General features: G+C 40.2%; 3 protein-coding genes across 3 annotated transcripts; all 3 read left to right on the plus strand.

Moving 5' to 3' along the window:
• Positions 1–7,977: 7,977 nt before the first annotated feature.
• On the plus strand, positions 7,978–8,766 carry LOC112529020. Its single transcript, XM_025140099.1, has 2 exons — positions 7,978–8,341; positions 8,408–8,766. Exons 1-2 carry the CDS (start codon positions 7,978–7,980, stop codon positions 8,764–8,766), a joined length of 723 nt encoding a protein of 240 aa, XP_024995867.1.
• Positions 8,767–9,370: 604 nt separating this feature from the next.
• Positions 9,371–9,925, plus strand: LOC112529021 (uncharacterized mitochondrial protein AtMg00860-like). Its single transcript, XM_025140100.1, has one exon. The coding sequence runs from the start codon at positions 9,371–9,373 to the stop codon at positions 9,923–9,925; it is 555 nt and encodes a 184-aa protein (XP_024995868.1).
• A 1,309-nt stretch (positions 9,926–11,234) lies between these two features.
• Positions 11,235–11,708, plus strand: LOC112529022. The gene has a single exon (XM_025140101.1). The coding sequence runs from the start codon at positions 11,235–11,237 to the stop codon at positions 11,706–11,708; it is 474 nt and encodes a 157-aa protein (XP_024995869.1).
• The last annotated feature ends 242 nt before the right edge of the window (positions 11,709–11,950 follow it).

The raw sequence follows: 11,950 nt of genomic DNA on the forward strand, positions 1-11,950 counted from the left end.
ATTATAAGTCTTTTGGCCTTTCTATCGGTTTCGACTTTTTCTTTATCATCGTCGTCCCAATTTCTTTCCTCTTTTGGCATGTAATATTCTGGAATTTCAGCTGTGGTACTTGTTCCTAGAACTCTTGGAACTAGAGTTTGAGGGATGTAAGGACCCTCCTATATGGATCGCAGGAGATTTTTGTCCATACCCTCCAGAAAGTTTACCATTCTTATTTTCCATTGAGGATATTCCTCTCTTTGAAGAGTTGGCGGCTTTGTGAGGGAGCCAACATTGTATGCTGAATTCCAGTTGGCCATTGAAGGATTTTCGAGAAGAGGAAAATTTTTTTGATGAGAATGAAGATTAAAATATTGAGAGATTTAAATGATCGTTTGATTGGATAATCAATCAATAGGCTCTGATACCAATTGTTGATCCCAAATMTCTCAATAACACTAATAATCTAGTTATGAATAACCAAATGATAGTGATTTTACGAAGAAAGTTATGAAGACTCAAGATTAAAATAAGAACATTCAAGAACAAACTTGAGCTTCAAAGATTTTACTTTATTATGCGCACTTATTTACAATAGACCTAGTCGTCTATTTATACTTGATGGCTAATGCTAAGATAACTATCTATTGCTACTTTCTAGCAAATAATCTAGCTAATAGATAAATTTTATCTTTTACATGGATAAACATTATTAACAAGATAAACTATAATTCCAGCTGTTGATTCGTCATCTCCAGCTGTCATTATTCATGTGATGATTTCATCCTTATCTTCAAGTCTTCATTGTASGCTTGGATGAATACTTAGAAAATCTTCTAAGTGTTAGTCTGTCCATCGTATCGATGAGAATAATTTCCATCACATCATCCATCGGTCCGCTGGTTGAACTTCGTCCATCGGTCCAGTGGTTGGTCTTTCCATCGATGCTCTGGATAGTCCTTCCATCGATCCAAACTTAGTCGATTCTGCCTTGATGTCTCCATTGGTCTTCTGGTTCTTCATCACTTATTGTTTTTCATTACTTTTTACATTTTGCATTATGGGTTCTAACATTCTATTTAACAGATAAGGTTTATCTTTCATATGGATAAACATTAATATTATGATAAACTCAAATTCCAGCTATTGACTTGTCATCTCCAGCTGTCACTCATGATATGATGATCTTATCCTTATCTTCGAATCTCCATCGCATGCTTGTATGAATTGCTGGAAAATCTTCTAAGTGTTGATTGATCAGAGGGTCGATGAGAATGCTCTTTCCATCGCATCCTTGGACTGTCCATCGGTCCTCTGGTTGAACTGTCCATCGATCCTCTGGTTGAATTCCAGGCTTAGTCGTTTCTTCCTTGATGTATTCATTGGTCTTCTGGTTCTTCATCATTTGTTCTTTTTCATTACTTTTTACATTATGAATTGTGAGGTCTAACAAAGTGGTACCTTACATCGATGTGCTTGGTCTTGGAATGTTGCACAGGATTTGCAGAGATAACTGTTGCACTCTTGGAGTCACAGAGGATTGGTATCTTTTCATATTGAAAGCTATAGTCCTTAAGGTGAGTCTTCATCCAGAGAACTTGTGAACAACAACTAGCAGCAGCAACATATTATGCTTCTGCTGTAGAGGTTGAGACACAATTATGTTTTCTGGATGTCCAACTTACCAGCTTGTCCCCCAATAGTTGATAGCTTCAGACGTACTCTTTCTATCAAGCTTGCACCTTGCATGATCTGCATCTGTATAGACTATTAGATCAAAGCCAGAGTTCTTAGGATACCAAAGACCCAATGAAGGGGTTCCCTTAAGGTATCTAAAGATCCTATTGACTGCAGAGAGATGAGATTCTTTAGGATTGGATTGATACCTTGCACAAAGACATGTAGGAAACATGATATCTGGTCTACTTGCAGTCAGATACAGAAGTGATCCAATCATGCCTCTGTAGGTTGTGACATCCACAGATTTGCCTGATGGATCAGCAAATAATTTTGCTCCTATAGCCATAGAAGTTCTCATCGATGATGAATTTGAGAGAAAGTATTTCTTCAGAAGGTCAGTCACATACTTGGACTRATTGATGAAAATCCCTTCTGAAGTTTGTTTTATTTGAAGACCAAGGAAGAAACTAAGTTCTTCTATCATGCTCATCTCAAATTTGCTTTTCATCAGCTCTGAGAATTTTTGCAATGTTTTACATTTGTACAGCCAAATATGACGTCGTCCACATATATTTGTACTAGTAGTATGTCACCTTTATGCTTCTTGAGAAAGAGGGTAGTATCGATTGTACATTTTTCGAAGCCATTGTTGATGAGAAAGGTGGATAGAGTTTCATACCAGGCCCTGGGTGCTTGCTTTAGCCCATAAAGGGCTTTGTCCAGAAAGTAGACATACTCTGAATGTTTTGGATCTTCAAACCCAGGGGGCTGCTGCACGTAAACTTCTTCTTGAAGTTTGTCGTTGAGGAAAGCAGACTTGACATCCATCTAATAGACCTTAAAGCCTTTGTGAGCTGCATAGGCTAGGAATATCCTAATGGCTTCAAGTCTTGCAACGAGAGCAAATGTCTCATCGTAGTCAACTCCCTTCTTCCTGGCAGTAGCCCTTGGCAACAAGCCTGGCCTTGTTCCTTATTACTATGCCATCTTCGTTCTTCTTGTTTTGGAAGACCCATTTGGTTCCTATGGTCATCTTCCCTTTTGGTAGAGGCATAAGGGATCGTACCTTGTTTCTCTCAAACTGAAGTAGTTCTTCTTGCATTATGTCTATCCAGTTTGGATCTTGTAGGGCTTCATATTTTTTTTTTTGGTTCTATCATGCTAAGAAAGTTGGCGAAGAGGCATTCATTGGCTGTTGCTTATCTCGTCTTTACACCAAATGTTGGATCACCAATGATTTGGTGATGTGGGTGGTCTTTCGTCCACTCGGTGCTTGACTGGGGTTCTGGAGCAATGGGATGCAATTCTTCATTGACCGATGGAACTGCTTGCTCCCTCTCGAAGAGATCGTATCTAGAGTTAGACTCTGGTTCTTGTTCTTAATCTAAAGACACAGAAGAAGTAGAAGGTGAAGTAACATGAGTTTCAGTAAGAGTTGTACCTTTAGCATTGGAGACTTCATGTTCTTCATCGATTCTAGAAGTGGATTTTGCAGTAGGTGCATGTCCAGAGATTACTTCTTCTTCGAAGATGTCTTCAAATAATTAAGCTAACTCTGATTCATTGGGTTTGCCAAGTGATGAATTAGATGCTCTTCCTTGAAGTCCGAGTCCGGAACTGTTGTGTCCAGAAGTCATTGATGTGGAGTCATCAAAGGACACAATGATGCTTTCTATGAAATTTTTTGTCCTTTTGATGTAGATTCTGTAGGCTTTTGCGGTTTAAGAGAATCCTAAAAAGATCCCTTCATCGGCTTTCTTATCGAACTTGCCAAGGTATTCCCTATCAATGAGTACAAAGCATTTGCACCCAAAGACATGAAAATACTTAACATTTGGTCTTCTCTGATTGATGAGCTCATAGGGTGTCTTCTGGTGCCTCTTGTTAATGATGGATCGATTTTGGGTGAAGCATGCAGTAGAAATTGCTTTAGCCCAGAAGGTGATGGGCAACTCCGATGAAGCAAGCATGGTCTTTGCTGCTTCCACAAGGGTTATGTTCCTTTGTTCTACCACTCCATTCTGTTGTGGGATTCTGGCTGCTAAAAAGTTTTGTGTGATGCCTTCATTGATGAGGTATTCATCAATTTTGGAATTTTTGAATTCAGTTCCATTGTCGCTTCTAACTTTAGTTTTTCGTTGTAAAAGGACTTGGAGCCTTTTCATCACCCCAATGAGTAGGTCAGGAACATTTGATTTCTTATTCACAAACTCAACCCAGGTGTATCTGGAGTATTCATCAACAAGTACAAGTATGTACTTCTTTCCTAAGAGGCTTTGTGTAGATATGGGCCCACAGAGATCAATGTGGATCATATCCAAGGGCTTGGTGCAGAGGTTTCTGACTTTGTTCGGTGAGAGGCCCGTTTTAGCTTTCCCATCTGAAAGGCTGAGCATAGATGATCTTTTTCAAAGTTGAGATCAGGAATCCCCTTGACCAGCTTCTATTTGGCTAGCTTTCTTAAGACATCAAAATTCAGGTGTGAGAACTTCTGGTGCCATAGCCAATTCATCGTTCTTATGGGATACAAGGCAAGGGGTGTCTTGTCCCTCAGAGGATTGAAAATCCAGAAGATAGAGATTCCCTTCTCTCTTGGCCTTGATAATGGTTTGATCGGGCTTTGTCTCTATGATACAGAAACCTTTGCAGAACCTAACTTCAAGACCCTTGTCACAGAACTGGCTTATGCTTAGTAAGTTGTGCTTCAAACCTTCAACATAATCCACTTTGCTGATGGAGATGTTGCCTTTGATGAGAGTTTCGTATCCCTTGATGGTTCCCTTGTTGTTGTCTTCAAAAGTGACAGAACCCCCAGAATTTTCGATGAAGGAGGTCAGCTGACTTTTGTCACCAATCATTTGCCTGGAGCAACCTAAATCCATGTACCATGGTTGCACATGCTGGTCCTGCAAGACAAATTAAGGGGTTTTAGGTACCCATTTCCTAATGGGTCCATGTTTGTTAGTAGAAGATACCACTCTCTTTTCATCGCCCTTAGCTTTTGCAGGCTTGGTTTTATTAGCATTTCCCTTGCCCTTGGACTTGGGCTTTTTCACGTTTTCATTGGTTTTATCTTTATAGCGATAAACGTGTTGGGAGAATATGTAGCGATGTGTCAACATGTGATTCCTCAGGTTTTGTAAAAGACCTAAACATTGACAATTATTATACTTTGGGCATGAATGTCTAACGTTCTTTTTATTTGCTGAAAATAAAGAAGTAAATGCAGGGGATGTAAATCCTGTTCTAGCATCGGTTGTTTTTACAAACTTCCTTTCTACTTCAGATTTTTTATCTGAAAGGGTCTTCGTCTTTACTTCTTTTCTCCTGAGGAAGGACTGCTTTTCTTCAGCTGAATGAGAGGAAAAATGGTGGTTAGTTTTCTCAGAGGCAGGCCACTTCTGTTTTTGCTCACGAGTAAACTTAATGAACTTAGAAGATATGCTAGGACCTTTTGATTTATCGTTGGCAGATTTAATATATTTCAATTTTCCCTTTCCTTTGTCCGAAGATTTCATCGATGGAGGAATACCAGATTTCATTGAGGATTTGGAGTTTTGAGGCTTCTTATACTCAATGATCTTTGGTGATTCACAGATTATCTCTTCTTTWGATTCGGAATCGAGAAAGTCTCTCGCTGATTTCTCGAAATCAAAATTAGCATGGATGTTTGTGGGAGGTGTGGGTTCAGAGGTTGATGCTTCAGAGTGATCTGCTTGAGATTCCATCGATTCTAACTTAGATGAACTTTTAGTTTTACTTGGATGGTTCATCGATTCATCAGCTGATGGTTCCTCATTAGGATTCTCCTTTTCATCAACAGTACTTGCTGATGAAGTGGAATTGACAACTAGAGACTCTGGCTTGACCATAGGGTTTCCATTTGTCTCTGATTTGGAGGTGTCATTCCTTTCATCAGAATTCTTACATGTACTGCTCTCGTACACCACATTTTCAAAATCCTGTCTTAAAACGATAGTTTTTCCATCGACTTTAACTCTTTTAAAATCTGCTTTTCGTTTCAGGGTAATTTCGGGTTTCTGAATGCATCCAAGTTTGAAAGTGGATTCAATGGTGGATTTCTTTGATTCAATGAAGGAGTCCACTTCATTGAATCCAATCCCTTGAGTGTCCATTTGACCATTTACCTTTTCATACACATCTTGGGCATCCTTGTATTACTCGCTTGTTTATTTCCAGAAGTTTTTCTTCCTCTGATTTTTTAAGGGCGGCGATGCGAGTCTTTTCTTTCATCAGATCAGCTTTTTCTTCGGTTAGAAGATCAGTTTCTCTTTTGTAGAAACTGACTTCTTTTTCGGCTTTAAGTCTTTCAGATTTTTCAAAGCTTAATTTTTCTTTAAATTTTAAAAAGTCCTCTGAAAGTTTTATTACCGTTAACTCTAGCTCAGATGGAACCGAGTTGGTTTTATTGAAAGTAAACTCACATACCTTGTCATCAGTGTCAGAGGTAGATTTTGCATTGGACGTGGCCATCAGACAGATGAGTGTTTTGTCTTCTTCATCGGATGAAGAATCAGACACCCAGTTTTCTTTCTCAGCCATCAGGCTTCGCTCTCTAGGATTGTACTTGTATTTATTCTTGTAATAGTCAGCATCCTTTACCAGTCGTCCTCTGCATTCTTTGGAAAAATGACCGATTTTTCCGCACCTGAAGCAGCGGAGGTCATTTTTCCTACCATCTTTGTCCTCTTTCTTTTCCTCTCTTCTATCTTCTCTTCTTTCTTCTCTCTCTTCTCTTCCATCTCTTCTGTCTTCCCTCTGATGAAATTTAAATGGCTTCCTTTCATAGGATGGCTGGTGTCTTTCCCTCTAAAACTCTCTTCGTTCTTAGGGTTTCTTGATGAACTTTTTCTGGAACTGCATTGTAATCAAGGCCAGAGATTTGGCAAAGGCTTTGATATCATCATCTGATTCAGATGTTTCATCTTCAGATTCTGATTCCACCACCAATGCTTTCTTTCCTTTCTTCTTGTGGTCTCTGGTGGAGGTCCTTGAAACTTCATTTTCTTCAGCTGCTAGAACCAGGGGTCCACCGATGGACACATTTTTCTTCATGATGTCGTTCTCTTGTGCAGCAAGCCTTACGTATACGTCATGGAGTGACCAGCCGTCTAAGTCCTGATTTGCTTGAAGGGACATTGACAACTGTGTCTATTCATCGCTGAGACTTTTAAGGAATAAAATATTGTTTTCTTCCTTTGTTCTGGAGATATCATTTCGGCGACATTGATTAATCAATGTGTTGAAATGATCGTATGTCTTCTGAATCGGTTCATCTGGAAGAGCCTTGAAGTTGGTGTATTCGTTGAGACATTGGGCTCTATGATTCTTCTTTGTTTTTGCCCCTCCTTCCAATTGGCTTGCCAGCTCATCCATAGTTCCTTGGCAGTGGAAGATGCATTAAGGGATTGGAAGATTTCGATGGGTATGGCCATGATTATCAGTCTTTTGGCCTTTTTGTCGGTCTCATCCCGCTCTATATCGTCTTCATCCTAATTCTTCTCATCCTTGGCATGTAGTAGGCGGGAATTTTAGTTGTGGTATTTGTTCCTGGGACTCTTGGAACAAGAGTCTGTGAAACATAGGGACCCTTCATGACAGATCGCAGAAGGTTTTTGTCCATCCCTTCCAGAAAATTCACCATTCGTATCCTCCATTGTGGGTAATCTTCTCTTTGAAGAGTTGTAGGTTTGGTGAGGGAACCAACATTGTAGGCGGAGTTCCAGTTGGCCATTAAGATTTTTAGAAGAGAGAAAATTTACGTTTTAGAGAAGATATTTTTGTGAAAAACATGAATTGAGAGATTTTTGATGATCGTTTGATTTGACAAACAATCAAGTGGCTCTAATACCAATTGTTGATCCCAGATCTCTCAATACCATTGGTTGTCGTACTGAGGCCTTACTATCCTTACGTTGGATATTTGGACAATTAAGCTGACGATGTCCATAAGCTCCACAGTCTCACAGTGCTCCTCAAGCCCCATCTCGAGCCTATTCCATGCAGGTATAATATAGTGAATACAAGTGAAATGAGTATATGAATTGTAGAACTAATACAAATTTATTGCAGTCAAACACACCTCGCGCATGCCAACGATGTGGCAAGGCGCACTCGGGATGATGTTTCTCTGAACCGTCCAAAATTTTGTGTTATTCCTGTGGTGAAGTTGGGCATATTCGTACAAATTGCCCAAGACGAGATCGAGCGTGTCATACTTGTGGAGCTTATGGACATCGTCAGCTTAATTGTCCAAATGCCCAACGTAAGGATAGTTAGGCCTCAGTACGACAACCAATGGTGGGAGGTTCCTCAACCCGAAAGGAGGAAGTACCAAGAGCAAGAGTTAGAGCGTTCCAGATCACAGCAGAGGAGGCTCGGGAGGAGCCAGAGCTCGTCACTGGTATATTTTTCGTGAATTCTCATCCTGCACGTATATTATTTGATTCTGGTTCTACGTATTCCCTCATGTCGTATGCCTTTGTTCGCTTTCTCGAATCTGTTCCTGTACTTTTGGATAGACCATTTTCTGTGGATACCGCTAGTGGAACCCCTTTAGTAGCTGATAGAGTATTCAAAGATTGTACATTAGTATTGGAGGATCAAAACTTCTCAGTAGACTTAATCCTTATGGATATTCGTGGCTTTGATGTGGTTATTGGTATGGATTGGTAAGTAGCAAATCGGGCGGATATTATTTGCGTGCAACGGATGATCCGAATACCAGTTAGTGAAGGAGATTATATTTATGTGTACAGAGAAAAAGGGGTCGGTGACATCAAGGTAATTTCTGTACTCAAAGCTCGTCGATATTCATCTAAAGGGTGCACTTCTTTCATGGCATATGCTTTAGATGCCACTAAAGAAAGAAATAAGTTGGCCAAGGATGTGCCCGTGGTATGTGAATTTCAGGATGTGTTTCCTGATGATTTGCCTGGTCTACCACCGGACAGGCAAGTAGAATTTCGAATTGACCTTGTGCCAGGTGATGCACCTATTGAACGGACACCCTATCGTCTTGCCCCCGCAGAAATGAAGGAAATGATGAGCCAATTACAGGGATTATTAGATAAAGGTTTCATCTGACCGAGTACTTCACCTTGGGGTGCACCGGTGTTATTCGTGAAGAAGAAAGATGGTTCATGTTAGGACTGAAAATCAGTATTAAATTGTATTCGTCTTGAAAGTTAAATATTGTCTATAATTGTAAAAGTCATCGTGTTTGACTTTTCTTAGGCAGGTTTGACTTTGACTATAGTTTAGATGTTTGACCATATAAATAGGAGTATTGTCTTTGTAATTAGAAGAGAGGAGAGCTTATTGTAAATCATATACGTAATAAGAGGTTTGACCGGAAATCTGGTGTTGACTTTCTCTCTCAACTATCTACATGTTCTTGAATGCTCATATCTGTGATCTGCCATGAATATGAAGTTGTATGAAGATTGATCAGTAAATAGGGACTCACAGTTCATTTCGCATGTGTATTGATTACAACGAGTTAAACAAAGTAAGAATCAAGAATAAATATTCGTTACCTCATATCGACAATTTGTTCGATCAACTGCACGGTGCAAGTTACTTTTCCAATATCGATTTGAGATTCGGATACCATCAGCTCAAGGTACGGGATGAAGATGTACCAAAAACGACTTTCCGTACCCGATACGGACACTAGGAGTTCTTGGTAATGCCATTTGGTCTAACGAATGCTCCGACAGCATTCATGGATATGATGAATCGAGTATGTCGGTCTATGCTYGATAAGTCTGTCATTGTCTTCATTGATGACATACTTGTGTATTCTAAGTCAGAAATTGATCATATTACGCATCTCCGTCAGATGTTGGAGTTACTAAGAAAAGATAAATTATATGCCAAGTTCCCAAAATGCGAATTTTGGCTCAGAAAGGTGCAATTCTTAGGGCATATGATCTCCGGTGAGGGTATTTCTGTCGATCCATTTAAAATTGAGGCAATTCAGAATTGGGAACAACCGAAGAATGCCTCAGAGATCCGCAGTTTTCTTGGATTAGAGGGTTATTACCGACGATTCATAAAAGACTTTTCAAAGATTTCCGTTCCCCTTACTTCACTCACTTTTAAAGCTGTGAAGTTTGTATGGAATGAAGAACAAGAGAAAGCTTTTCAGCTCTTGAAACCTTGTTTGACGAACGCTTCGATTCTTGCCTTACCCGAAGGTAACGATGACTTTGTGGTCTATAGTGATGCGTCGAAGTTGTGATTGGGTTACGTATTGATGCAACGAGGCAAGGTGATTGCGTATGCCTCCCGACAGTTGAGGATTATGAGAAGAACTACCCCACTCATGATCTTGAGTTGGCGGCGGTAGTGTTTGCCTTGAAATTATGGCGTCATTATCTCTATGGGACGAAATGTCAATTATTCACGGATCACAAGAGTCTGAAGTACATTTTCGATCAACAGACTTTGAATATGAGACAGCAAAGGACCATGGAGTTAATAAAACACTATGACTGTGAGATACTCTATCATCCTGGTAAAGCCAACGTGGTGGCGGATGCTTTGAGTCGAAAACGTATGTCTCTTATATGTGTTACGCAATCACTCACACGTCTACACAGTCCACGCTTATTGACGACCTGCGAAGATGGCAAGCTGAGGCTTTAAAACCTGAACATATGAAGTCTGAACGGATAGTTGGATGTGTAGATTCTCTCTCGGAAGATAATTGTGGCGTGAAAGTGTTTAGATCCCGAATCTGGGTACCGAAGCTTGGTGGTGTGCGAGAGACTATTCTGGCAGAAGCTCACAAATCTAGAATGTCCGTTCATCCCGACAGTACAAAAATGTATCATGATCTGCGTACCTAGTTTTGGTGGTCGGGCCTGAAAGTGGATATCGGCCGTTATGTTGAGAGATGCGTTACGTGTTTGCAAGTGAAGGTTGAGCACCAAAAACCTTATGGTTGTTTACCACCTTTGGAGGTGCCAGTCTGGAAATGGGAAGAGTTGACCATGGTTCTCGTAACGAAGCTATCGAAGACTTCTCGTCAACACGATAGTGTTTGGGTGATTGTGGACCGGTTAACAAAAAGTGCTCATTTTCTCGTGGTTCGGGAATATTATTCTATGGATCGTTGGGCACAAATATACATTGATGAGATAATTGCCCGTCACGGTGTACCGTTAAAGGTAGTTTCTGATCGTGATTCTCGATTTACCTCAAACTTTTGGACTAGTATGCAAAGAGAACTAGGGACTCGTGTCACTCTTAGTACCGTGTTTCACCCCCAAACCGATGGACAGTCAGAACGCATGATTCGAACAATGGAGGATATGTTACGAGCTTTTATGTTGGAGTTTGGTGGAAGCTGGGATTACCACTTGCCACTTATAGAGTTCTCGTATAACAACAGTTATCACTCCATGATCGGCATGGCTCCATTTGAGGCTTTGTATGGACGTAAGTGACGTACGCCTCTCTGTTGGCAAGAAACCGGAGAGAAAGTGTTGGCTGGACCCGAGTTGATTCAAGTCACACATGATAAGATATGGGTTATACGTGAAAGAATGAAAGCAACCCAAGATCGACAGAAATCTTATGCCGACAAACGACGACGACCGATTCAGTTTGAAGTGGGAGATATGGTGATGCTGAAAGTATCACCTTGGAAGGGAATTCTACGGTTTGGTAAGAAAGGGAAGTTGAGTCCATGTTTCGTTGGACCCTTTAAAATCCTTGAGTGTATTGGAAAACAAGCATATCGCTTGGAGTTGCCAGAAGAACTCTCTGGTATTCATGACGTTTTCCACGTTAGCTATCTAAGGAAATGCTTGGGTAAGCATGAGGAGACCGTTCCTTTGGCAGAGATCAAGTTGGATAAAAGATTGAGGTACATAGAAGAACCCGAGGCCATTCTTAATGAAAGAACCGTTAATCTCCGAAACAAGATCGTAGATTTGGTCCTTGTTAAATGGAAACATCACTGTGATCTGAATTGGACGTGGGAGAGCAAAGATGAAATGAAGGCCAAGTATCGATAGTTATTTGAGAGACCTTGATTTCAAGGATGAAATCCTCAAAAGGAGGAGGTATTTGTAACATCCATCTTCCTAATACGCTTACTTATGTGTTGAAAACATCGACTTTTCGGGTATGGTTTTGAGCATTGGGTTCTAACGAATTTACCTCAAACTTATTTTTTTTTGGAAATATTTTCTGGAATCTTTTTATTGGAGTGTAACAACTCTGCACTTTTGGATTTTCAGGTTAGAACCATATTTCG

This window comes from Cynara cardunculus (assembly GCF_001531365.2).
Source record: "Cynara cardunculus var. scolymus isolate 2C chromosome LG 16, CcrdV1, whole genome shotgun sequence".
NCBI lineage: Eukaryota > Viridiplantae > Streptophyta > Magnoliopsida > Asterales > Asteraceae > Cynara > Cynara cardunculus.

Coding starts and splice junctions, on each gene's coding strand:
- LOC112529020 (XM_025140099.1), top strand. CDS start 7,978: ATGGTGGGAGGTTCCTCAACCCGAAAGGAGGAAGTACCAAGAGCAAGA. Junction 8,342..8,407: donor TGGCTTTGATGTGGTTATTG/GTATGGATTGGT, acceptor TCCGAATACCAG/TTAGTGAAGGAGATTATATT.
- LOC112529022 (XM_025140101.1), top strand. CDS start 11,235: ATGAAAGCAACCCAAGATCGACAGAAATCTTATGCCGACAAACGACGA.